At 44.0% G+C, this 27,758-nt stretch overlaps 1 protein-coding gene across 6 annotated transcripts; it reads right to left on the minus strand.

Annotated features, from left to right (window-relative positions):
* Positions 1 to 64: 64 nt before the first annotated feature.
* On the minus strand, positions 65 to 27,758 carry rttn (rotatin). 6 transcript variants are annotated; one of them, XM_052054205.1, is made up of 49 exons: positions 27,554 to 27,758; positions 27,038 to 27,225; positions 26,768 to 26,957; positions 26,578 to 26,676; positions 26,329 to 26,419; positions 26,038 to 26,152; positions 25,331 to 25,484; positions 24,867 to 25,029; positions 24,564 to 24,748; positions 24,031 to 24,146; positions 22,834 to 22,989; positions 22,551 to 22,763; positions 21,775 to 21,887; positions 21,566 to 21,692; positions 21,228 to 21,353; positions 19,857 to 19,973; positions 19,226 to 19,365; positions 18,438 to 18,609; positions 17,896 to 17,995; positions 17,109 to 17,194; positions 16,556 to 16,673; positions 16,116 to 16,212; positions 15,959 to 16,024; positions 15,688 to 15,876; positions 14,830 to 15,072; positions 14,159 to 14,312; positions 12,868 to 13,034; positions 12,530 to 12,749; positions 11,520 to 11,648; positions 11,045 to 11,155; positions 10,315 to 10,473; positions 9,431 to 9,508; positions 8,746 to 8,947; positions 8,141 to 8,241; positions 7,970 to 8,057; positions 7,574 to 7,775; positions 7,369 to 7,459; positions 7,009 to 7,159; positions 6,741 to 6,878; positions 5,810 to 6,009; positions 5,619 to 5,724; positions 4,701 to 4,798; positions 4,304 to 4,381; positions 3,700 to 3,826; positions 1,697 to 1,890; positions 1,239 to 1,512; positions 652 to 755; positions 331 to 400; positions 65 to 224 (listed from the first exon to the last, which is right to left on the minus strand). In XM_052054205.1, the coding sequence occupies exons 1-49, from the start codon at positions 27,582 to 27,584 to the stop codon at positions 145 to 147; spliced, it is 6,717 nt and encodes a 2,238-aa protein (XP_051910165.1). In that variant the 5' UTR covers positions 27,585 to 27,758; the 3' UTR covers positions 65 to 144. The 6 variants fall into 6 exon arrangements, 5 of the variants coding, with proteins under 5 accessions (XP_051910165.1, XP_051910164.1, XP_051910163.1 ...); XM_052054204.1 differs by having other exon boundaries at positions 14,156 to 14,312; XM_052054203.1 differs by having other exon boundaries at positions 25,322 to 25,484.

Raw genomic sequence — 27,758 nt, forward strand, 5'->3', positions numbered from 1 at the left:
TAAGCAGTAAAGTGCAGTCCTAAAAAATACTGACTTAAGTATATTAAATAAGGAGTCGTCAAACTTACAACATTGCCCATTGGCACTTTAATAAGAAAATATTTGCAAAGTATCGTACATGGTAATCAATACACAAAATGGAAATCATGTGTTTAGCAGTTGGGAAAGGTTTTCAAGACACTTCATCAAGTGGGCGAACAAAGGCTCCTGTTGGTTTTCAGCATCTGTGATGTAAAAAAGAAAAAGTCATGAAAAAAGAAAAGAAGGGAAAAAAAAGGCTTAAAATGATTTATAAACATCTGCGGCGATATGAATGAAAGCGAAACGTACCCTTCTTCGACATGCGGTGGGCTTCCTCGATCCTCAGTCGAACCGCGGGAGACTTCAGGGTAATCTTAGCCTTGGAGGAGAAAATAAAAAAAAGGATGAGGACATTTTGTGTTCAGTCAAAGACCAACAGAGTTTTTATAATTAGGACTTGATCACGTGGGGATAAACAATGCTGGTCAGCTACATTCGAAAGCCTTTCCAAAGATTCATCTGGCTTACAAGGACAGTGGCAGATACAGCTTTGGCTTTTATTTCCACTTGGAGATAAAGCCCAAACTCATCCAGTGCCCGCGAAGGAGGTGTGTATGCGTGTGTATGTACCCGTTGGTTATTATGGAGCAATGCCCAAAGTGCGGACGCTCCTATGCAGCATATTTCCATTTCCTTACTTTCCAGACAGCAGAAAAGGACCGTCATAGCTTTGTCTGGAGGAAAAGAAATAGAAAAGATGTAAAAACACACACAAATGCACAAAACACGAGCGGGTATAATCAAACGATAACTGACAAACACTGTTCGAACAATTTTCGAAGCAAAAGAAAAATATGTCCAATTTAGTAACCGCTCAACTGTTGCTGGCAATATCGAAACAGAGACTCGGGGGTCCTTATTCACAGTTTTCACCGCATGCGTGCATTGTGGACTTTGCCGTCCAGCCTAGCGTTGTTGTAGTAGTTGTCGTCGTCTCAATTCAGAAAAAAACAGCATGGATAAACACAAACATGCACACACACTACTAATTACGACTACTCTCACGTCAGTGGCATAGATAGATGAACGCAGATACATTATTCATAGGCAATAAATAATAACTTTGAGAATCGCTGCCACAAGCAACCGGACAAGAGGTCACTGCTCATGCAGCTAATTAGTCCAAATTCTATTCCCCTTGCTCGCCTTTTTCATACCGTTGGCAATGACGTGTGGCTTGTTGGTGGGACAAAAGCAAAGGTTGTGAAGGGTGAGCAGCATGGTGCGTCGATGCGGCGCCAGATCCACCAGCATCTCCAGCGCACCCGTCACCCTGAGGATACTTTGCTGGCCGTCGTCTGAAAACGACAGATTGACGAGCAGCCTGAGCCACAGACCGATCAGGCTGCCCGAGCCGCTGCAGACGCTTGCACCCCTGGCGCCACCCACCTTGGGTATGGGCACAGAGGTGAAGCCTTGCAGGAAGTTGTTCTGGGAAAAGGAAAAAAAAAACAATGTGAAGCAGTTAGAGATCAGTTCTCATACATTTTACAACTCTAGATATATGGATCCCATTCAGTTCTTCCCGTTCAATCCTATTTGTCCAATCAAGCGAGAGCAGTGTGTCAGGCTCCACCCGATGACCGGCTTTTGACTACGCCGGCACAAATTTTACCTTCTGCAAGACGCCCCGACAGTCACGGGACATAACCAAGTTAGCCAGCAAGGAGAAGGAAAGCTTCTGGATGGCGCTGTTGTCAGGGGCGATGCCTGAAGCCAACTTCATGATGGAGTGCATTAGCGAGCCACTTGCGGTGCCTTTTGGTCCTGACGCGACACCAGGTCCGCCGCCGCACACAGAACTGCATGCTGGGACGTGGGAAAGAGAATGATTACAAGTCAATTCATTCATCAAATATTTTGAAGATGTCGGGTGACCTCTCTGAATGTATATATTCACTTTAATTAATTAAGGTAATGCCCTGTTTAATATAAAAGCTACTTTGGTGTCATCTTGATGCCAAGGAACTAGGTTGAAGTGAGGTAAGAAGCTTCATGTGCAGCAATCCTGTGGCATTTATGGACAATTACAAAATTATTTGTGGATTTACGACTTGCAGCAGAGCTGAAATAGTCCTTTGCAAATAGCAGGGTAACACTATATGAAAGTCCTGTTATCCATTCTTTAGTCAAGCCAAAAACAAAAAAAAAACTAAGTGAAGAACAGAGTTTAGAAGTATTTCTCTCTTCCTCACTTTGGAGGTAGCAGTTCATTGCTATTTATCTTAAAGCTATCCAGCAGCACCAGAGTTGCACCGAATAATATTAAAAAAACAAAAACAAAAAACGAGACGGCAGGCTGCACGGATGTCTGCCCGCCACACCAAAACATCTTTGCACGGCCGCACGCTGTCTGAACATGTGTCATAAATAAAGAACAAGAGTGGAGTTACTGCACATAGACAAAATATTAACCCAACCTTTGCGGAAAGTGTCGACCCCAAGCCAAGCTCATTAATAACAACAGCGGTGAGTTTGGAGGCAATTATGGAGGTCAGACATGTTCACTGATTGTGGTTGTTACAGTGCTGTGACTTTAATCAATTTTCTTCTCTTTGGAAATGATTCTCTTTTCTATGCAAAGGTTTTTTTTTTTTTTTCCGAAGCAGGTAACAGACTTGTTGAATGATGCTGCTTGTTGGTGATGTTAATTCCGGCAGAGTAACATATGTATGCTAATGTTCGCCTCGGGCTCTCTCAACACCAGCCGAAGAATATCGTCTTCATTATGGACCTATTTCAGATAAATAATTTGCAGCTATGCGTCAAGGATGATGTCTTTTTTTCCCTCCCACATTTTGGGATGGATTCTCATCTTTTTTTAATGTTGACATTTTTCTGGCTAAAACAATATGTGTCAAAGTATGCACGGATTAAAACAAACTGACTGCAAATAAGGCCTTAGATGAAAGGCTTGAGATGAAACATTCACGTCTTTCTCTGGAGACCCGACGGTAGCCGGAGGGCGGATGGTGTAACATTAAGCCTAACTGCACGCAGCCTCAACACAACCTGCTGTTCTGTTAACCCTTTGGGAAAAACCACTGGCTGACTTCAGTACTTTCTGATGCCTCGTAGCTCTGTGCTTATATGGCTGGGGGGGGGGGGGGTGTCAATAGTGCCGGCCCCCATTGAGGAAGCAGTGCCAATCAAATTGAAATCTATACAGCGGCAGAAAAGCGGCTCACAAATCTCACAAATACAACCTCCGATTTCCATCGCACACGTGCCCTGGCGCGTAGGCATCAAAGGGACCACAAGCTATTTATCAAAGTAACATTTCCCAGTTTCCTCCCTGTGAATCTTGACTTTTCTTCTGAAAAACTGCTTTTTCTTCCAAAGCCTCTCGGCATTTAGACTTCCAATTAAACCGGAATACTAATTACTGAGGCAGAACAGAGAGGCTCCAAAAATGATCTCCCTCGGGTGTGAAATCCGCCGTCGCGCACACACAGCGAAGACGGCCTCTCCTCGGCACACTGTGGCCATTGTGGCGCGCCGGTCTTTGCGCTGGGACACACAATGCTCAGTGGTGAGTGCAGTGGACAATGGCCGCATTGGACAAATATGAAGCGAGGCACAGAAGCCGAACGGAACACATCCGAGACAAGTAGAAACCTTTGAGGCAGTCGGCGGTGTAGACGCAGAGGAGCTCCAGCACTGCCTCCATGATGGCGTCGTCCAACAGGAGCCATGGCCAAAGGGCATGCAACACCAGTGTGAGGCATGTATCTTTGGCCAACACCTACGCAAACGGGAAAACACAAAACCCTCATACACAAACACACGGAGATTTAATGGGAAGTTATATTTGATCATTTTGCCCCCACACACGACCACAAGACACTCTCCAAACACATTCTGGTGCACCAAGTCATATTCAATGCTAACAAGGCACTTCAAGTCTACTTGGTGTGTTGCTTCCTTATTTTGTCATTGGCGCACAAATGTATAATCGCAGGCTACAGACTGAGTTGCATCCTTTGTTTGCAGCCAGCCACCATGGCGTTGCTGCTCACAGGCAAGCCACATCAACCAGACCACTCCAATAACAAAATAAAGCTCATGAATACGCATGATGAGTAAACTCTTTATACGTGGAGCCATACATGTTTTAGGGGGAATGCCGAGCCTAATTTGAAAGCACAGCGTTGGGTACTCGGAGCAACCATTATAAACCAATTAGCAGCAGGGAATTAAAAGGCAAGACACAGAGGCTCACTTTGCATTCCCGGTTGCGGTAGATGGCACTTCGCAGGATCTCCGCAGTCAGCTTAACTTCCTTTAAGTAGCCCTCTTCCTGATGATGTGGAAAAAGTCAATTTAAGCGCTTGCACAGTCACACACCATATTTGATAACTCAATACGTGCGGACAATGGCGCCTCACTAATGTGGCAGATTCATGCAATTCCTCATAGACACAAAGTTAAAAAAAAGAAAAGAGAAAAATTAAAGCCAAAATTACAACTAGATAACACACACCATTCTATTACACTTGTGCATCATTATTTTTAATCTAATACCGATGTAAATTACCGAGTCTCTGAACATATCACCACCGTTTGGGGGAGCACTACATAACGTTATAGCAATGGTCACAGGTTTTTTCTTCCCTCACCTTTTTGCGGTGGGAAGGCTTGCCGCTTCGGACTGACTCCAGGTTGAGCTGAGAATGAGTCTGCTTCATCTGCTCCACGCAGCTGTCAATCAATCCAGCTGTAGCAAGCGACGCACACACATGAATAAATGCACACATCAACCCACTCGTATACATCCAACGCATTGCACACACACAAAATGACAGAGATGATATAAATGCAGCATACTGAGGAATTTCACATATTGCTCAATAAAATAGCAGGGTTTGGTGAAAATGTGAACACTAGATTAAGATAAATCATTTCACAACTTTTGACATTATCGATGTGAAACATAGCATGACGATTTCATAATCTAACACAAAAAGCTATCATTTAGGGGCAAACCTGGTTGGACAAATAGGCTCAGCCTGAAACAAAACAAACCAACAAAGATTCCATGCCAAAATTTGCTTGCGTTTGTGATGATTTACAATTCCCTCCACAACACGCGTTCCCTTTTGTTTTTGGTTAATGCGCAGTGTTGAGTTAGAGCCAAAGATACCTTTGAGAATTATGGCCAAAAAGTCAATACGCTTCGATGTTTTTCTTCATTAAAAAAAAAAAAGAATCCATCACGCCACCCTCTCATGGCCACGACACACACAAAGGAGAAAACTGTAGCACATGAGAGATTGTTGTCACACGTAGCATCCAGCTAGCCCTTGCCAAGAATTCCCATGGCTCCTTTAATGTTGCTGCAGGCTTCTTCGCAGTCTCCCTGATCAGTGTTGCTCTCATTATTTCGTTGCACTGTTCCCTTTATAGTTCACATTAAAGCAGGAAGAGCTAAAATGATTCTACTTGGTCAAATTTAGACATCAGAAAATTGGTATGGGTGCTTAGAAATTTTATGTGTTTGATTTACTACAGGATTGCGTGACAAAAAGGCTCGCTACCTTTAGCAGCGTGGTTCTGTGCTGTAGCGCTGCTCGCCAGCAGTGCCATCAGAGCGCTGGCTGTCAACTTTTTAAGTGGATCCTGAACAGTCCTCCTTTCAAAACTCTAAAACGGAAAGAAAGAGCCCAACAAAAATACGTGTGTATTTCTGGGAGTGTGACCAGACAGCTTAGTATATCCTGCTCCTCACCTGCAACAACACATCACAAAGATGGCTTAATGATGGACTGCTCAGCGCATCGGCTAAGGCGGCACTGTGGTCCAAATTCAAAGGTCTGGCCGCTCCTCGCCTTTTAGTCTCTTCTACAAAAATGGTGGAAAGGAAATGCAAAGCTCCTTGGTGCAGATTAGGGTCCACAAATTTCTCGTGCACGCACAATGAAAGAGTTCCTGCACAACACAAGAGAAAAAGGAAGGACGAAGCCCAGAATGAATAAAACAAGGAGACAAATAAGAAAGCTGGTGGTGATCATCATGATCCATTATTTATTCAATAGATGGTATTGCAAGCTGATGGATCGTTTTATCCACGCCAACCTGCCATAAACAAACCGCGCCAAGAATGCCAAAAAATGGCTCAATGTTCATCTTTTACTGGAATCATTAAACGTCCCTGCTGTGCCATCTATCTGAGGGAGCCGCGAGGAGCCGAGGTTGTTTAAGGACGACAATAGTAAGGGAAGACAAAATGCACAATTGTGATGCAAACACGGGAGGGGGAAAAAAAGACTGGACTGGGATCCGCGTAAAGAATGTGTCTAGACAGAAAGCGGATTGTTCGAGGCTTCAACGGCACTCCTGCCACAACGTTTGTCCAAGATAACACACAAAGTCTTTCGATCAGGACTTGATTTTAATTTCAATTTGGTTTGGGAGCACTTGTCGCTGCGACAAGTCATTTTTACTTCATTACGATTCGAGTGCTCATGTTTTGCAATTATTGTTATATGCACCAGTTTAAATATGTGTTCCCAACATTTTGTTTTCCTTTTCATCCTAAACGCAAAGAAGGACCACTTTGTGAACGTGCCGACTATTTTTTTGTTAGTTTTTTACATTTATGATTGCCATTACAGCTTTTCCCATTCGTAGACTTTGAACACATGCATTCATAAGAGTACCTGTGAACATCCGCCAGTTTCTCCCCAGTGCGGCAGAAACAGATGGGTACACAGTCAAACTGTCTCTCTTCACCAGAGTAGCCATGAGCGTAAACACATCCGCCCAGCATGTGAGGACAGTGTCCCGCGTGCCTGCATCTGGGGTTTAAACATGGGAGGTGATGTCAAATAAACGGCTGAAAAGGACTATTGGATACTTTTGACGCTAAAATGAAGTAGGCATACACAAAAATAGCAATACAGTTTAGAATGATTCTAAGGGCCACACCTAGTCCTTCCGTGTTGAGGGTGAGTACTGCCACAAGGGTGGACAACAATTGTTTCAGGAAGTCCAACTGGGCAATCAGCTCTGGGGTGAGTGAGACGCATGACTGCAGCAGCTTGGAAAAGCCAGACAGGAAGTGAAGAAGCATGACCAGCTACGCATAGACAAGAAGAAAAAGAGACAATTCAATCCCCAAATCCGATGCCAAAAGTGAAGATGTCCGCAGTCTGTCACTCGTAATGCAATACAATATTATCTTGCATATTATTGCACCAGAAATGGCACGAGTAGGGGGGGAAACGGGAACGGACGCTCAACAGGCCTTCCATACTTCCTACGCTGAAATCTTCCCTTGACTGTCACCTGACTTTTGATGTCTTCTCTCTCTCCAGGAATGATGTTTGGTGCCTTGATTTCACTGAGGCATTTCTCAACAGGTCCAATAGCCACCAAGCTAAAGGAAAATTGTAAAAAAAAATTTTAAGAAAATTGTAGCATCAGCAGATCTGAATTTTAGTATTAATTTAGCAAATCACAACGGCTGTGACTTTTGCCCGTGGCCTCTTACCCCGCCATTGCTCTCAAGAGCTGGTTCTGCCGGATGGCCGTCAGGGTAAAATCTGGCAAGATGGCCAACAAATTCATCAGCAGGCCACAGTGGGCCACAAGAAGGTCAGGGGTAACCATGACGACCGGCTGTGTGGACGAGGGCCGGCATGGTTGGATGTCTTGCGAGGCAACAGAGTCGCTGGTGTCAATGTCACTTTGGCCTAAAAGAGATGTCATAGAGCCACTAAAAATGACGCAGCAGATTGTACCGTAATTGCCGTTGTGTTGTCTTGTGCCAGCCTGAACTTTTTTCATTTTGTGGTGAAACCATTTTTTTTTCGCCATACCTAACTATTACAAATTCACACACTTTCTAGAATTTTCAGGAATTTCGAGGGTGCACGCCGAATGCTACCTTGCGCCATTAGCCTGCTCGCAGGAGCGTCCGCTGTGAAGCTCATGGGGGACGCAGCCCTGGAGGTCTCAGACCCTGACCCTCTGACCTGTGATGAACCACATGGATTTGAATGAAAAATGTTCATTTGTATGAGTGGGGTGCACATTGAATGGAAAAGAGCAAGCTAACCGTTGTGCTTGACGTGGACAAGGAGCTGGGAGGTCTGCTGGAATTGGCAGTCGGTGCCGCTGCCGCGGCACCTCTCCAAAACTGCAGAGAATTGTCTGAAACTGGACATGCACAAAGAGAGCACACGTTGGCCAAGACTCATACAGCGTTCAAGGTCAAGGCATTTTCACAGCCCAGCCCCTTCATGCTTTGAACAATGACATATTTAAACAAGGTACAAACTATGGTTTAAAAAATGTTTTATTAGTTTGAATAGTATTTGTTTATTTTAAACTGCTCTATTCCATATCCAACATTCCAGAGTAACCCCAATTTTGCCACGTAAAAAGTACTGAAACACTGAAAAATTAGACATGTTCATTCACAAGTTTAGAGAAGATAAATGAAGTTCGCCCGAAAAGGATATCGTGTATTTTAGGTTCCCCGTGATGTGTCATTTTTAAGGCTTTACCGCTGTAACTTTTCTCAAGCATGAGAAATAATTGCATTTCTGATTGGTGTGGACTTTTTCCAAGTATTTTGCTCGATGAACCAGATTACCTTTCTTCAGAATTCTGTAAAATGTGCATACTATAGATATACGTGTAGACCTGAGTAAAACCTACCATTTGAAGCACCATCCAGAGACGCAAGCTGACCGGCAGCCCCAGCAACAGTCTTTTGGAGGTGAAAAGTGTACCTGCCTCTGTAACAGGCAGTGGCAGACAGAGCAACGTGCTGGAAATACTGACAGTGGTAAAGCAGAGCCTGGAGCGCAGGAAGACCCACCAAAGACACGCCAGACACCTCACTGTGGACACAAGGATGCTGGCGGGGTGACAAACACAAAAAAAAGAAAATCTTCAATTAACTTTTTTTCTTTTTCAACACAAACACAGAAAGCCACTCTAATAATAACACAACAAACCCACATGGAAGGGGAAGCATTTCTCATGTGCCGAGTGCGATGTTTTCAGACCTCTGTTTTAGTTCAAGAGAGAACTCAGAGTGACCATACGGTTTATTCATTTATTTGTTTCCTTCGATTAACACCCCCGTCTAAAAGAAATCTCCAAAAATGTGCTTTTGATGTTCTAACATTGGTAGGAGTGCTGGAGGGGCCTGAGAAACCAGAAGTGCTTCAATTCGAGCTGCTCTCCTTGCTCTGAACCCCGTGGGGCTCAACAAGAGAGGAAATGGGAGTTTGGAATAAAAGGTTTGGGGGTATAAAGAAGAGGGATTGGGGGGAAAATGAGAGAACAGTTCATGGTCCACAAAAAAGCTTTCTAACTGGCTGGCAGAGCGGCTGACCTGCCAGTGGGAGTCCTCGGCCTCTTCTGCATTGGCAGGCATGGGCATAACCAGCAGGTTCTGGAGGATAAACGCAGCCTGGACATACAACCACACAGAAAAGGACACTTTTCAGTTTCAAACGCATCGGCAACAGCGCCCTCTGCCAGCCTTTGGCTGCTAGTTCATGACTACGTTTACATTGAAATTTCTCAGTCCAAACACTTTCAGCTTTTGGTTGAAACGTGAAATAATGAACTAATAGTACCGGAATGAAGGCATATCATATGAGCCTAGCATCCATTCAGATTATAATCAGAGTACCGAAATATATGACTGAAATGTGGGAGTTGCTTTGACATATTATCCAGCATTCACATTAAATGTGTGTGAGTGAATATTGCTTTTGTTCAAGCATAAAAATAAGTCCAACTCGGACAAAGAACAAACTGTGGTTCATTTCAGTAAACTATTATTGTTCACAGCTTGAACAACTGTTGGTTCCGAAATATTGCATTAGGGCTTTTTCTGCAAGAACATGAGAGGCGAGATCAGACACAAATGGAACACCAGGGGGCATTAATATGTGATATCTTGAGCTTGACGCGAGATGCTGTGAATGCCGTGAATGGTAGGTGGCAGTTATTGCTCTCAAATATGGAGATGTTAGGTTTACTCTGCTGGTGAATTCATTGATGGGGAACTTACAGTATTATTTGATGAAAAACTAAACCTACAGTATTTGCCTTTTTTGTGCTCAAAGTGAGATGGAACGATGATGAAGTGAGTTGCTTTGTGATTATTTTGTGTCTCAGTCCTCATGCTCCATGAATCGTGGGGGCTAACTGTAGTTATTTTGTATATGTACCAAAACAAGAAGATGAAACAGTAAGTCATTTATTTACCTCTCTCCGGACCATGCTGCTCTCATGCTGATCAAGCAGGATGTTGAGCAACGTGCCCCACAGGCCTCCGCTGATGTTCTGGCAGCTGGCGCACAGAGCCTGGCACCCGCTTTCCACCGAGGACAGAGCAGCGCCTAAACCCAAACTGGCAAATCTCACCTGCGGGACAATTGGGAAGGATGTCGAGAGAAATTTAATTAGAAGGAACCACACACACATACGTACCCGAATGAACAAACATCATGCATCTATTTTCTTTCCCACTTGCCACGATTAGGGTCACAGAGGAGCCGGTGGCTATCCCCACTGACTAGAGGCGAAAGGTGGTGTGCACCCTGGATCGGCCGGCAGTCAATTACAGGGACGAACAAATACCAACCGGTAGTCCTCATTTTCTGTATGGCCCCGTTGACAACCCATTGAGACGGATAACGTCTTTTAGTTTGAGTTGTGTGGGAGCTTATTTTTGGCAGCAGGGTGAGAATTGATGCGACTCACTGTCACACAATCCTTTTTCTTTGTAGTCTAACTTCTTGTGATTCTCTTTTGGGGTTTTAGCTTGTCCCCGAAAGCCAAGAGTCTACAAATGATCACTTTGTGACAGTTTATGAAGAAGAGCTGGGAGGGATGGCGAACAAGCTTGAATACTAAAGACTCTGGCTGCCTCCATGGTTTCATAAAATGCTTCAAAGGTTGTTTGGTGAAAATGAGAGGAATGGGACAGCCATACCTCTTGATCCCTGTCCACCCAGAGTGGGACGAGCCAGGCCAAACCCATCTGAGAGGCGTTTGGTTCCTCGGCGGTGCTGTCGTTCCCCAGAGACCACATGGAAATCATGTCCTACGCCAGACGTAAGGAAAACATTTGGCTGCTTTTTAATAATGTGCAGCCTTGTGCTCGCGGAATATCAATAGCAGGCATTCATTGCAAGGTCAAATTCAAGCATTTTCAAGATCAGTTTTAAAACTTTTCCACGTAAATATCTCAAGGATTATATATCATTCCCTACAAAAAGTCATTTGATCGCTTGTTCTAGCATTACTGCACTGATCATTTAGTGGACTGACTGTCCAACTCAGCGTTTCACAACGCTATCGGTTATCATCGTTTCATATTTAATGCACTTGTATATTGTGCAAGTGGTCATAATAAATGTATTATTTCAGGTACACCATAACTTTGCCACCATACATGCACAGCTCACCTTTTCCTTGCTCTCCGTCATCATCTCATGAGACAAGTGAAGCAAGCAGACCACAGCATTCTTGGTCACACCTTTGCCCATGAACGACATGGAATTGCCTCCCCACTTTACGTAAAAAGAGGAGATCACCTGTGCAGAAGAGAGAGGTCTTACTGTGGCCCTGTCACGCTGCATGTTCGAAGATGGGCATGCATGCCGCTCCTCCATGCTGTTTGACATTTCAACAAGCAAAAAATACTGGAAAGGACACATGTCGCTCCGTTGGATGTGATCATCTGCTCATCACGAATCCAAAAGACAAGCTTTAATACAGCCGAGACTAATTATGTTGTCTTGATGTGCCATCAGAATGTGGGACTGCACTGAAGAGCAGATAAAGAGCGACTCGCTCAGGCAGTCTGCGAAGCTTTAGGGCCCTTCAGAGCCAAAAGGAACGCGCACAAAAGGTGTACGTGCGACAACTGAGCGGCCGACCTGGGTTTGTGATTGTTGTGCGAGAGTGGCATACTCGCAGGAGGACACCAATCGAGAAGAAACACGCTTCACTTTTCGTGTGATCTTAATTTATATTCGCAATTAGTACGGACGAACTGTTGTGTTAACACGACAACCCGTTCCGCAGGGGCTTTAATTGGAAAAGACAAAAGGTCCGGACACACGGCTGCTGTACAAGATGGTCCGCCGCTCCGTGTTACGGCATCATTTAAATGGGCGGTGGGGCGACTGAACAGATGGAGCGGGCAGGCTTGATTAATCTCATCAGTATCTCTGCATTGTGCCAGATCTAATCAATGTGATTTTTTAAAACCAATTTCAATTCCCGTGACTATCTTTTAACTTTGTTTTAATTTGTTCCTGACAAAGCACACCGCTTTTTATTCGGGACTATACATTCAGCTCTGTAAACTCTCTCATCTCTGAGGACAATGCAAGCTGGCTTGTTTACTGAATGGCCATGCAAGTCAAAATCACACACACACACACACACACACGCATACACACACACTCACCTCGAGCAGGCCGCTGAGATACTTGGCGCAGAGGGAGGCGGGCGACAGGTCAAGGCAGTGCGAGCTCCAGCCAGACTGGGCTGTAAGGCTGACGATGCCCTGCAGAGTCCTCTCCAGGCTGGGGAGGCCATAGAAGTGGGGGGCGTCAGACACCCGCAGACTCTGAAGGAAGCGGAGTGCCAGCTGGCTCTTGAAAGGGCCGGCGAGTGCCAAACATAGCCTGCAATGACAGACAGCCCAGACAAACCAGAAAGGACAGGCATGAACAAGTAGCAATGGAGGATGCAATCAGAAAGATCTAAGTTCTAGCTTGAACCTGGTTTGTGACACCATCTTACCTGTCTGAGGTATGTGTCAGCTGACGTAGCAAGTTTTTAAAGAGGTTGGTGAGCTCTCGCTGTAATTTCTGGCTAACGTGATTCTTCACGTCTTCTGGCTCCTCGTGGTGTTGGCCTGGACTCGCAGTCTCCACTCCAGGCAGCAAATTAAGGAGGGACACTGTTTCCTAAAGGAGTCAACATCAAATTATTGTAGCAGAAAAAGATTTGTGTCCACCGGAAATCACTGTGTCCGAGCATGTGCTGCTCTTGCTCTCATGCAGTCAATGAGATCTTTCAGTACACACATTCTGGATCAGAACTAAATCCATGCACATTTAGCCATGCTATTCATGGAGGTTTGGGACACAACTTCATCCCACACACTCAAAGAATGTGTAAATATACATTCTTAGAAACTGGAGTAAAGGAGAAATCCCCATTTATCTGCCTCAGTGAATTTATTACCATCCTTCCTCTCAGTCTGGCCTTAAGTGGTGTTCTGGTCGACACACTAACATGAAGACAGTTCGACTTACCTGAATTAAGACACCGAGGCGTATACTTCCACTTACATAGCCAGTTACTGGGTCATTCAGAGTTCAGTGCTGTGAGGGCAGTTTTTACCTCTCACTTTCATTTTTGGAGCAGTCTGCATTTTTGACAATGAGATAGTGTGTTCAAAGTCCGCTGCTCAAAGAAAACTGTACAGAGAAATTGTGTATCTTGGTTGGACATTTTACTGATTGTATTTGAGTGGCCTTGCCGCAGAGACTATCTTGAGGACTACATTGTTGTGGGTCAACAATGCATGTCGAGAAAGCACCAGATGCTGATTACAGAAAAGTGAGGGCGGTGTGTCTCATAGCAACCAGGCATTCAATATGAATCTACTGTGGGTGCCAAGACTGGGGGGGGATAGCTATTGCTTACACAAGCACGCACACATGCACCCCTCCCTCCTTACACACAGACATATTAATGAGAAGCTGATTAATTTTTTTTTTAAAAAGGTAGCAGTAATTATTTTGCTCCAGGCAATAACAAAAATCCAAAACCAGGAAGTCATCACTGCCTCATGTCTGAGATGGAAGCTTCAAACTGTGTTGAGATTGTTCTTGTGCTTTTATTTTATTTATTTATTGTTTTGTGGAGGTGTTAAATATTTAGAGGTGGTATTGTTGCTTTGATTACAGGTACAGTATATCACCATCTGTGCTGGAGAGGAGACTTAACTGGATTACCATATCAGAGGTGCACGCGTTACTGCTTTGCTGGGCTATTCTACCCCCCAAAATATGCTGCCTACCACCTCGTTGAGAAGCAGTTCCAACATCCAGCGCAGGTCCTTGTCCTCCGGGTCAGACCAGTGTGCGCATGCATGTTTGAAGTATGCGTTCAGAAATGCAACGACGTATGCCAGCAGCCTCTCGTCCTCCACAGAGGCTGGATGCACCTGGAGAAATCTGCGGGGAGCAAGAGCAAAAAGACAGAGAGCAATGAAAAGGATATGTGAAGTAATCTTCGAGGAAACAATGTGAATTTGGTTATGACAAATTAAACCAGATACACGCACATTTTAACATAAATCGGTCTGCTTGAAAATGTGTCAATATTAAAGGTTATTTAATCATATCTCCCTTTCAATGCTTTATTAAGCATGTCGGAATGCTGTGCACTGTTGTAAAGAAGAAATTACCCTTCTGAGCCAGGAGGACGTTTAATTTAGTGCCGTCCCGCACTGTTCTGCTAAGTTGCAGAAGCAGCCAAGATAAGTTATAAAAGAGCATGCCTTAATTAGCTTCATTCATTCAGCTCAACAAGACACACTGAAGGCTACATGGGCAAAGATTTAAGACACTCCTGATTTAATTCAACAACAAAATCCTACACATTTTCTGGCTTATGGCTGCCCCACTAAATTCATGGAAAAAAACGGGAGGGATTGTGTTCAACTTTGGAGGTTGCAACGTGTGTTTGCACCTGGTCACGGCAGCGTGCCAGTTGAGCGGGTGTAACGTTTCTCTACATCTGTGGGTGGCTGTGTAAGGGGCGGACATTGCGTCGATCATCAAGTAGATGTTGAGCCTGGAGAGGGCGGCGATCACAGAACTGTGTCCCGCCGCCATGACCACAGCCTGGACGCAGTCCTGCAGGGCGCTGGGAAGGTGGCTTGCTCGCAGGGATGCAAGATGGGCCTCCGTAAGCTTCAGGTCGGCATGGAATCTGAGGGATGAACGACAACGCATGACTGCTGCAAGCACACAAAAGCATGCTTAGACTTAGCTGCACAAAGGTTTGAAAAGTGTGAGGCGAGCCTCCTCTGGAGGGCACCACGGAACATCAGGTGATAGGTGCAGCAGTTTGGAAAATGACGAGGAGACCATTTTCCAGAAAAAAAACATTGTGATAAAGGCGCAATGACAAAAACAGCATGTCATGCTCATCTGTTTCAATTAGGCCCCATATCAGGGAAATGAAGACAAATGAAATGCAAGATATCAAACATGTTGCAGGACAAATTTTTCACAGGAGGATACGCCAGAGACAGGGGCAACATCCCTCTTCATCTGGAATAAGATGCACTCGGCACCCGTTGAAATGGTCCTCATTTGAAAATGTGGTGAATGACTTCACTGGGGGTGAAGCGTTCCAGACCTCCAACAGATGAAAATCCGCCAGATACAGACCATAGACATTTTTTTCCCCTCCCCATGCATTAAACACATTCACATTTGGTATAACACGTTTTAAACACACTGTAAACACATTTTTAACTCTAACAGAAGCGCAGTGAAAATGTATCCAAATACTCAAAACATTGTTATTCAAGCGCATTACTTGGCGCTGTTGGTCGAGCCACTGGGATCTTCAAGCAGGTTGTCTATACCACAGTGCCAAGCAACGTTCCAGACCACCTGCAAAGCTTGACGTGCAGGGGCTAACGTCAGTAGATCCGAGGTGGGCATCAGGACGCAACGGTAAGGGCTGACAGCATGATGGCTCACGGCCTGGAACGGCATCTTGTACCTCGGTGGGTAAAAGAGACACTTAGACAGAAACTGTGATGAGCAAGCAAAATAAGACTGATGACAGCGGTCTCAAAGTTTACCTGCGAACTACGACGAGCGGGAGGGAGAATGTCGGGAGAGGGTCATCGTTGGGTGACTTGTCCGACCTGATATGCCCCAAAAAAATGCCCATAAGCGCTAATGCCAAAGTTGTGAATGGATGCTTGTGATAGTTAGGAAGCAGATGTTAAAACTCACCATATTCCCATGCTGCTTATTTCATCAAAGAGCAGTAAACTCATGAGAACCGCAACCTCACCCCTGTTGTTATTGTTTGCCTTCATGATTAGAGATGCTATGGAGAAGACAAAGCAAGCAAATAAATAAATGTTGTATGTGCTGTACACGCTCAATGTGAATGTACATAATACATGAAAATATGACGGCTAATCGCCTTCATGCCTCTATAATTCAGCTCAAAGGAGCACCGAGACACTGAAACCACGCCCTGCTCAGCTCTCCAGTAACAATTGATTTAATCGAGCACATTTCGAGCCAGTTATTACACATGCCTACAGTTTGTCACAACATGGTTAAAAGCGATACATCTACAGATCATTTCATTTTTGTACCCATACCCACCCCACACGGTAGCAACCTGACTTATTAACAAGTTGTCTTTCAAAAACAATGCACACCTCGGAGCAGAGTGATAAGCAGCAGGTCGTGTTGTGCCAGACTGTTCCTCAGAGATGGATCAGCGTACACCAGTTTTCTCAGGATACACACACAAGGCTCCAGCATGCAGTCCAAGCTCTGAGCAGAAGGACAAAAAAAATAAAGAATACATTTTGTGTTTAAAAGTGTCAGGAAGAAAATGTGCAGTCGTCTCGCACACATCATACAAGTGAACTCCTTGACTGGCACCCTAAGTGACAAGGTGGAGCAAGCAGCAGCTGCCGACACCTCATTGTATGTCTGTGTGGATTCAGCCAAACACAGCGTCTGATTCAAGGCCAGGAGAGCTAACAACACAGCTGACCGGGTCCTGTCTGACACTGTCACGACAGGCCATTTCATCTCTCCATCACTCAATGCGTCAGTGGATCTCGTCGGCATCCACTGGCAACAAGTGAACTTACATGTGAGCATCACTGAGGTCATACAGAGGAAGCTATTATTTATTGCTCAGGATTGCTTCCATTTGGCTTGAATCACGACAGTGTTCATTGGTTTATGGTTTGGGCTTACCTTATTACCGCTGACACTGTCAGTAAGGAAGGAAATAACTCTGTCGGTTATTCCAAGCTTCTTCAGGACTGGATGCATTGTTGTTGCTGCAGAGAAGGGAGAGTAAAGAAATGCACAGAGTTATAAACATAGGCTCAAACTGCAAAGCACAAAATGTAGTGGGAAAGCGGAGATATCAACGCAATGTTTCTTTCTTTCTTTTTTTTTTTTACAACAAACAAAACTTTGCACAAGCAATCTTCTATTCAGCTCTGATGGGTGTGAACTCTTAAAACACCTCACAAAATTCGAACAAAATTGCAAGTAAGAGCGAAATGGAAGTCCAACTACTGTTTCTTCAGACTCAAGGAACCGATTGTTTGATTGTATGATTGATTTGTTCAGACTACCAATGGACACAAACTACCTTTTGACTCGACCGGAAACATTTTTTTTTAAAGGACTGGACTAAATTCCGGGGAAGTGTGCTTTTAGGTGTGACCATTTTCGCATTTCACCTTGCAATTGTTTGCAACTGCACTCTGCTGCACTGTCTCAAACTTCAACCCTGGGATAAGAGCGAAACAGAGTGTGTTGTGAAACCAATTTAGAAGAACTCGAAGTAAGCAGAGGCCCCAAGAAAGTAACCAGTCAGCAGTTTTTCTGGAGGAAACATCAACGCTTCTCCTGGTTTGACAGCATTCAGGCATGTGGTGGGAAACGGCAATGCAAACTAAAAGGTGAGCCTTAAAGAGTTTATGAGAATTGCAGAAAAGAAGTGTCAGGAGTTTTTCATGGGAAAGCTCACCCTGCAGAACCACAGACAGCTGCTCGGCAGCAGATCTTCTCAGAGCCACGTCAACAGTGTCTGAAGACAGCATGGAGAAGAGCTTCTCCACCGCCTCGACCTTATTAAGAGCAAACATACAGGTAAACGCTGCAACTTCAAAGTGTCTCATAAGGATCGGAATTGCAAACGCTTCTTTATGCATCGTGGGAGAAATTAACATGAAAACTCTCTGTAGTGAGGCTTCAAACAGGACGTTTGTTCTCTGACGGGAAGTGACCACTGAATTTGGAATTACCGTCCTTAGATTGCATACAGAGAAACAGAGAGGCTGGAGGAGTCACAGAAAGGTATAGATGTGGACACTTTGCAAATTAAATAAAACACTGTTGTGAATGTCAAAACTCCGCTTTTTGTTAGAACACAGCAGAAAGTACAGAAACATTGAATAGTTGGACAGTTTCGTGAAGGTCAAAGTTCACCTGTAAAGGAATAGGAATAATAATTCCACCCAAAGCCAAATATGCACAGCTTTTTATGAGCACTGTAATGTCTATTTATACCTTCAGTACAGACATGCTGTTGGTGTCAAGGGTGATGTCCACCAGGTAGTTGATGCAAAAGAGATTAGGAAGTGACGAGGTCACCGACTGGTCCAGCTGTGGCCTGATTGTTTTGGCATGATCTGCGCCAGTTAGGTGGGCCACGATGTGTTGAACCGCTGCTAGTCTCACCCTGTTTACAATGAACAGAGCAGTGCATTGAAAACCCACCTAAGAAAATAATCATCTTCTCTCAGCATGACCACATAAATCAACTTTAGTGTTGCCAGGAAAAAAAGCTTTTTATCTTCATTATGGCAATACACAAGCCTCTACAAAAGCATAATACTCCTCACAAAATCGCTAACAAAAGTGTCAAGCAGCGCAGACAAATCTGTTATGTGTTCAAAATTCACAGGAGCTCATCGACTGGCCGGCTGTGAATTTCCATATCCATCAATATTCATAGACTGGGACCGAGTCGCTGTTTTACACAGACCTCGCAAAGCATTTAGATGACTTGATGAGCCGATCGGCCGACAGCAACAGACTGTAATAATATGTCCATCACAAAAAGTCTCAAGAGCTTGTCTGGTTTGCGAGAAAAAAGGGAAAAAAAGACCCTGAGAGCCAACTAATCACTTTGCCTGAGCCGAGGAACAGAAGAGCCATGCTATGAGCACAGAAACACACACACACACACACACACACACACACACACATTCTGTGCAGGAATATGGCACGCACATGTGTGTACGCACGCACACGCAGACTCGAAGAGGGAGACATCATTACGAATGTTGACTCACGTGGGCTGTCTAGTGAATAGAAGTCTGAGAGCTGCTTTTAACTTGGCTGTGCTTGGAAACGTGTCATCTCTCGCCGCCTCCGACATGTCGCTTAGCAGCAGGACACAGCTTCCCAGTGACTCCTCGGTGCTGGCGTAACTCTGCCAAACACACAGAAAAGACACTTTTTTAACCAGTCTTGGCAGACGCTGAAGTGAACAATGGGGAATTCATGCTAAGCAGCACAAGAGTAAGTAAAATATGCATCAGTTTGATTACGGGTGGTATTCATGTTGTCACGATTCTGAATGGCTCCCTTGAATGAAATCGTGCTCGACAGCCTCGTCACAATGGCATGCATATGTCAAAGGGATTTTGAGGCATTCTGCTGCCTGAAATGGAACAATTAATAACAGCATCCCCCCCTCCTCACCAAAGAAGGAAAAAAATAAAAAAGGACGATGTAAATGAGACTCAGTAAACTGCCCTTGTTGGTACACTAGTGCTACATTTGCACTTTTGATCACAGTTCTTTTGATTATGGGGGCGCCCCGCTCAGCCCCTCTCCCCATTAATATCAGATCATAAATTTTGAGTGTGATAGCGCTTTGTGAGCCGTGCAGTACACATACAATGTTCACGAGCACAAAACCTGTAATATGGCGATGACCCGGGAAAGTGCTGCAATGAATCTGTCCCAGGTTGATGCTGCCATCATCAATCGTCCCTTGAGCAGGAAGAGTAGGATATCCTTGGCAGTGGCATTCACCTGTAGATCACAGGTTAAGTGGCGGAGTGGCATTTAGCGCTGTGGATACAGACAGCAGGTAATGCAAGTGACAGACTTTTAAATGTCTAACGCTACGTGATGCCGACAGTTTAATGGCCTCAATATAATGTCGGGGAGCTTTACTAGGCCCGCGATGCGCATAACTACCGTGCGGGCCTTTTGTTTAATTACTATTTCTGCTCACAACCAGGGCCCTAAACTAACATCTCTAAGAAACTGATGGCCGGCCAGAGTGAATTTGCAATCAATGACCTTGCCCCAGGATCCGTAAAATGGCGAGAATTAACATTTTAAAGGGACACAGTGGGGTGTTACAGCAGACAATTACCAGAGTGAAGTCATCTTCAAGGTCATTCTTAAGCTAGTACACCCACAACTTCACTGGTATCGTTCACTCATATGGCTCGTTATTCGAATGAAATGCACAGAGCGTCTTAAAATGGGTGTTGTGTAATGTAACTGCACTCATAAATGGTGTGGCCCCAAAAGGGAAACGTGGCAAAAAAACACACAATCGTGGATCACGTTGGGTCATTCATATATTAAAAAAAATGGGTTCTTGTACTGAAACGGTAAATCGTGAAGTGTACCACAGGGGCTCAGATATCCTTGAAACGCAAATAGTATTCTTGCTTTCATACAAGAATTGTTGAAAGAAGTTTAGGGGGAAAAGGCAAAAATGGTGCACTTTAACTTTTGGTATGAGTTTCCTCAGCCGCTGTCCTTCGGATGTTGTTTCAAATATGAGTCACAACGGGAACAAAAACTGATTAACTATTGGCCATCTTTGCTCTTTGCAAAAAAAGTAATTGTGTGCTTGCTTTGGATCTTTCAATAATAATAATAAGTACAAAAAAGATGAGACATGAATTGTGTCTGTCAGAGTTCTGAAAAGGAATGTGCAAAATATGTCTTTTGACCTGAGTTACATTCAGTTACGTTCATGCGGATACAAGGAGTTCAAAATGAAAGAAATTTCTGCACGGACGTTGTACAATAATTCCTAAAATGTTGGGAATGTTGGCTTTGAGCAGTAAGGTTCTGGAGTTGATGCACAGATGTGCTTGTGAATGTACAGGAAAGAATCAGTCTCGCCACTGACCTCTTGGCCTTAAAATAAATGACTGCAGGTGGAAATCAAATCAAATCTATATCACAGATTACATTCAAAAGACAAATATTTAATATTTTATTTATTTAATATTTAATATTAAATATCAAATATTTGCCCACCTCCTCTGCAGAATCCTGGAGGCCAAAGGCGCTTATTTCATACAGCACCTTGTGGTGTAGGAGGAAGTTGACCCCGCTGCAGAGTCCCGATTCTTTTCGCGACATATTCTGAATGCCGAGGCACTCCTGTATATAAACACCATACAACTGTCACTTTATTTTTCAGAAACATTCAATGAAGCATGTTATTATTCATCAATAGAAGCCACAGTTAATGCTTAGTGCACAACAGTATCTGCAGTGGCTCCATGCATGCCGGCTGTGGGGTATTGCTTGGGCCTTGAATTCTCAATGAAACAGTAACTTCCTGTCTGTTTCATAAGACAGCGCAGTCTCACCTTGACGACAGCTAATGCGCACGTGTAGGTTTCTATCTTGACAGACAGCAATGGATGAGACAGCAGCTTGAGGAGAAGTTTCTGACTCTCCGTCTGGAGGACTGGACTGGGCTGCTCAAACTTCCACCTGTTGGCAAGCCACATCAGTTCCAAAGATTATTCACGTGATGAATCAAACGTGGTGATGAATGTAATAATCTTTCACTCACAAATAGGCACAGAAATGAACACATTCCTTGACGACTGGCAAGTGTTCATGAAACGGAAGGCCTTCGATTGCCTGCTCCGCCATCTCAAGTAGCTCTGGCCAGTTTTTCTCTCCCTTAAGAAAGAGATCATGCGTTAGCTTGAATTGGAGTAATTTGACCTTGATGTTGACCTACCATCCATCAATTTTTCATCCATCACACCTTATTGTCACTCAGGTGATGAAGAGCCTACCCAAATTAAGGAAGGGGCTTGGTCAGAGACGGGGAACTCTCTCAACTGGGTCCCAGTCAATCGCAGTGGTTTCCACATTTCTCAGACTCATAAATCTGTCCAAGTTTGTCCAAAGTTTTCTCAGAAGGGGACGAATACCATTTTTTTCTTCAGCTTTCACTCAATTTAATGGCTAGCATCAAATAACTCAGAATTGATTTAGCGATACCTATAAAAAGTCACAAAGTGACAGTTATCCCTCTGGAAACATCTTCTAGTTACTCAATATGCCCGTCTTTAAAGTGTGAGGAGTTTTACTTTATTTTATTTCAATAACTCATGCCCCTTATATTTACATAGTAGTTAATTATTTTGAAATGTTAAAACACTGCCCGTCGGTGTTAAAAAAAGCACACTTTAATTTATTCTTGATGGGGAAATGTACTTGGGAGCTAACGTGCATCACAGCATGGACTGTGTTTGAAAATGGAGGTACCACTGCATAAGTCCAGTCAGTGTTTAAGCAAGTTCATTTTACTGCGAGTATGTGACATGCACCTCATACCTCAGCCTGTATCTCCTTCAAGAAGCTGCAAGTGGATTCCATCCACAGAGCGGCACGGGTCACCCTCCTGTAGAGCTCATGGCTGTCAGAGTTTAACTGCTCCAAGTAGGCCACTGCAGTTTCTTGCATGCTAGGGAGTGCCATTCCAAATGATTTGTCCAGGCACAGGTGAAAAATGGCCGTTACTGCCTTCTCTGGGACATTCGCACTAGCCTGTGGAATAAAGCATTGTGTATTACTAGCACGAAATCAACTATGTAAGAGGTTAGGTCAGCACACGCACCTGTTCAGGAGGAAGAATGGTCTGCAGGAATTGAATGGTGAGGACTGCCGAGCCTGTGTACGCAACTCTGTGGTGAACTTGAGAACGGCTGCTATTGTCCTGATGGTAACTCAGTACATCTGCTAGTAAGTCCATGCAAGTTTGCAGCTTCTCCTTCTACAATACACAGAGGCAAGAAAGATGTTCCATCACATCAACGTTCATTTCACACACAATGCGCGGCGAGTGGCTGACAGCCAACGCAGACATGAGAAATTGAATGTAAGGAAGGATTTTAGTGTTATTTTTGGACCAAATACAGATTCATCTCTCTCACAAGGAAGAAACTAGAGCAGTCTATTCTCAGACACTTTGTTCTGTTCGCAAACAGTAATTGATTAATACCAGAAGGGGGCAGTAAGTGTCCTGTTTATTGTTTGACTGGTTAACTAGTCAGTGCATTCCCATCAGACAAACCCCCCCCCGAAACAAACCAAGGGCTGCCACACAAAATGCTCTTCACATAAATATAACAAAACAGGCAACAAGACGTTGAATGGCATGTATTAAACAGCAGAGGGCCTGAGGGCCCTCCTTCTTGACAAGTGTCCAGTATGAGACCAACAGCAGAGAAACATGGTCTGCAACGGAGGGTTAAAAGATGGTTCTGAGGGGGAATAAAAATGTGGAAAAATAATACGAATTTGTTGTTGTTTTAAAAATTGAAAAAAACAATTATTGATCCAACCAACCATTTTCTATACTGGCTCTGGATTGAGCGCCACAACCCCCTAGCACCCAAAAATTGCCTTGTTATTAATTTCTATTTTGGGTTTCATAAACATCCACATACACTGTCTGCGTTCCCCAGCAAGTCTCCAGTGTCGTTGTCTCAGTTTTGACAATACATGTAGCTCCACTGCATCGAGATCTTGGGAGAAATCCAAGGCATGCACACTCTTGTCAAGCCAAAATGGCAACTGAAATTCTTCGGCTCACAACACATTTGTTGCTAAATGTAAAGTCGTGTAACATTCCAAAATTCCGTCTGCTTAACTACACGCATGAATTCCACGTTGGCGCTTGAGTAGCGTATGCCTACGTATTTGTGGCAAACTGCCCGGAGGCAAAACCCAGTACACCATCCCCTCCCTCATTCAAGTAAGGCGCATGCATTCATCTGCATAAGCGGCTGTCACAAGCTGTGTTTAGACTTGCCAGCTCCATCCCCACCAGGCTGCGATCGTCCCAGACCAGTTCACAAATGCTGTCTCCAAGCAGGAGGACGGTGTCGAACAGCAGCTCCAGAACACGACAGAACACATGTGAACCATCTGAGAAATACAAAAGGATGGATACAGAGATATTTTTTTTTAACAAGTCACTGGTGGACTATTTAAAAATCTAATTTCCAAGATGCTATTGCCGCATTTTATTTTTGCAAGAATTGATTATTTTACAAATCTGAATTTTATCCCATATTAAAACAATTTATGGTTGCAGTGTTTGGTTCCTTTGTTGATTATAAGAGCAAGTTAGAAAAAAAAATTTACTCTAAATCTGGAAATTGTCTTCAAATATCAACACTTGAATGGAGAAGTGAGTTGGCCATTCAACAAGAGCGTCAAATGGGAATTTTCAGATTTGATTTATCCCCAAACATCACCCTGAAAAGGGTTTGCTCCCATTAACTTCCAAAATGGTATCAACCAATCATCAGCTCGTGCTCAAACTGTTTCTATCTGTCTTACCTGTCTTAAGCAGCGGTATGACATGCTCTAGGGTGGCAACAGTGAACTGAGCTAAAGTGAGCTGCTGCAACCCCACATCCGGGTCATCTTCCAGACCCTGGTCAGGCAGCGCCAAGCGGCCCGCATCTGCAGGAGGTGTCTGTCTGGCTGTCTGGGCTGCCACTGCACTTCTATGGGAGCTGCCACTAGATGAACAAAAGATGGCAGAGAAACATGAGTCAATCAAGTCTATAAAGGACAGACCTATGAGTTGTCAGGGGATCATGAAAACCAACACAAACAAGTGAATATCGAGGCACCGACCTGTTGGAACCTGCATCTCCATCTTGGCCATCACCCCTAACTCTCTGACCTGTTCCTCCGACCACAGATGGCCGAGGAGAGCATTCTGCCGCTGGGGAAGAAGCCTGTGAGTGCTGGGTCGCCAGTGCTTCTTGGGAGTAGGAGGAGTTCTGGGACACAGTATCTAAATACACAACACAAAGCCAACTCATTTATAACAGACTACTCAATTTGTTTTCTCTAAAGAGAATCCATTTTAACGCAGCTTCCGATGTGATAAAGTGAATGCTGTAGTTGCTAAACTGGTGGCCTCCACTCTAATAAACGGAGTGGTTCAAGTAGGAGAGGAGTGAGCCATTTGTCTGGATGTTCGTTATTACATGATTCTAAATCTCAGCTCATTGACCCATTCCTTTCACTTGAACATTAGCGGCGAACTCATGCAACAGATTCAAAATGCCGTCATATTAACTCACGGGCAGCACCTCCTTGCTTGGCAGAATGGAAGCTGGGATCTCGATGAAAGCGTAGCCTCTGCCTCAGCCCCACGCAAAGCTGCCTCAGGCAGGAGAGCGCCTGCAAGTGGAGGTAAGATGCCTCACCTTTCCCCGACCCGAGTCTCAGAAGGGACAGAAGAGTCTGATGACAGGAAAAGACTTCGTCAGAGAAGGTAATGTATAATGACATCAATGAGCGAGAATGTCTGTGCAAGTACAAGCGGGCGTGTACATTTTCTTGTTGGCTTGACTACTTTATGAGTGTTTGGGATGAGACAGTGCACTCTTGGTCTTTAAAAACAAGACTTGAGATCTGACGCGGAGAGAAAATTTGGGAGTAAAGGTCACTATAGAAAACGAGCAAAGGACGTTGAATTATTGACGATGCAATTTAGTCCAATAATTCTATTTTAGACTTTAGTCCAAAGTCTAATCCTTTTCATGATTAGACTTTGGCAGGAAAAGTTCACTTGCACTGGTATTGCTTAAAAAAATGTAATATTGTGGATTTTGTGGAATAGAAATGTGCTTTGTCATACTGAGAGGTGTTTCCAGTATTTTAGGGACCCGACTGCATACAATGATATGCGCCACGTTCAGAACTGCATTTCAATAAGACTGTGCTACCGCTTGTAATTTGCGGGAACGAGCTTGTGCTTTATGTTTCACCCACAGCAAAACCTCAGAGTGCGCACCTTTGCAATATTGGGCCTCTGCAGGAAGATCTCAGCAGGGAAGTCCTGCATGATGACGTCACGCAGTAGCTCACAGGTGGCCCGCACTAAGTTGGGGTTGCTGCTTCTTAAAGAACTTTTTCAGAGGAAGTAAATTTGAAAAAAAGTCAAAGCATATCATCCACACAGTCGAACCATGTAGTAAATAAAATACATTAGCTATTGCAGAAAATTCATCACTCATTCTACGCAGAAATTCATTGTATCCGGCCCGTATTATCGTCATGTGGAAATACATAGCTCTCCTCTCACCTTTCATTGGAAGATAGAATGTGTCTGTCAGTGTTTGTCAGAGTCAGCCACGGAAACACGGAGAACTTCAAGCACTTCACAGCCTCGTGCACTGTAAAAACACTTGGATCAAATACCATCATGCAACATAATTAACAATTAACATAATTGTTTAATAGTACCAATATTAACATATGTATGACTGATTGTGTTCAACTTTGGAGGTTTTATTGTATGATGCCTTGTGCAACAAAAAGTCAAAATCAGTGCCTGGTATCTTCAGAGGAGGTAGATCCACATGTTTGAGCATGCTCTTCTGGAAATATCCCCCTTTAAGAAGATGCTCATCGGATGGTAAATCTGTGGTTACTTCAAAGGTGACACCACATAGAATATTCCTCAATTAATCTTGATCATTATTGAATAGATTTCATAAAGAGTTTGTCAAAGCCTGCAGCACCTGTTGGAGGTTTATTGGGGAGTCCCTGCGTGAAGACAGGTGTGCAACCGGGGATTAGCTCAGGGAGCTGAAACAGCTGGTCCAGGGTTGCATCAATGACAGCTCGAAGTCTCGGTTCCACATTAGCAGACAGTTGGGAGAGGAAATCCTCCGCCTCTACATCTCTCAGCATCTGAGCTGCACTTGGATGCTTAAAAACAAGGCACAACAATGAAAGACACAAGAAACAATGACAAAATGAAAGCCGAAGAAATGACCTTCTCTGTCTACCTTGGATAAGGTCAAGAGTAAATCCAGAACTTCTTCTTGCATGGGCACCTCTGGGAAATTGAACCATTCCAGGAGATACACAAACAGCATTTTTTCTTGAACAATGTCAGGGATGGAAATCAGGGAGTGCTCAAGTTTACACATGATGCTCTTCAATGCTCGAACTCGGATCTCGACCAAAGAGTGGCCTGTTGGTCATAGAAGCAAAATATTCCATTTGAAAAAAAAACACATCACGATTTATCCTCTTGTGTTTGAATTTTGAGCTCAAAAGCAGATACAAGTTCTGCGTTGATGAGTTTTACTGACTTTGATAACTTTACCGGATTAGCTCAACGGGAGCGTCAACGTATGTTTCAAGATACGGACAAATAGGACGTAATATCGAACAAATGAGCAGCTGTACAAATTAAGTAAAAAATATTTTTTACAGTTCGATAGAGGGACAGGAGGTAACGATCACTGGTTTTACATAAAAACAGTTCACCGAACAACCTTTCTCCAGCTAGCTCTTACCCATTTTCTTGATAATAGCAGATAATTCCATATTCCGTGGTCACTGTTTTTACAGTTGTTTAAAACAAGTGGTATCCAAGCCCAGACGAGGGCCAATGTGCACTTTAGTGAGTCGATGTTTGCTTGGGTCACATAAATGGAAGCTATCTGAGTTTGTTTTTAACATCCGCGCCAACGTCACTCCACATCCGGGATTTGACGGAGA

The sequence above is a fragment of the Hippocampus zosterae genome, chromosome 20 (genome assembly GCF_025434085.1).
Source record: "Hippocampus zosterae strain Florida chromosome 20, ASM2543408v3, whole genome shotgun sequence".
NCBI lineage: Eukaryota > Metazoa > Chordata > Actinopteri > Syngnathiformes > Syngnathidae > Hippocampus > Hippocampus zosterae.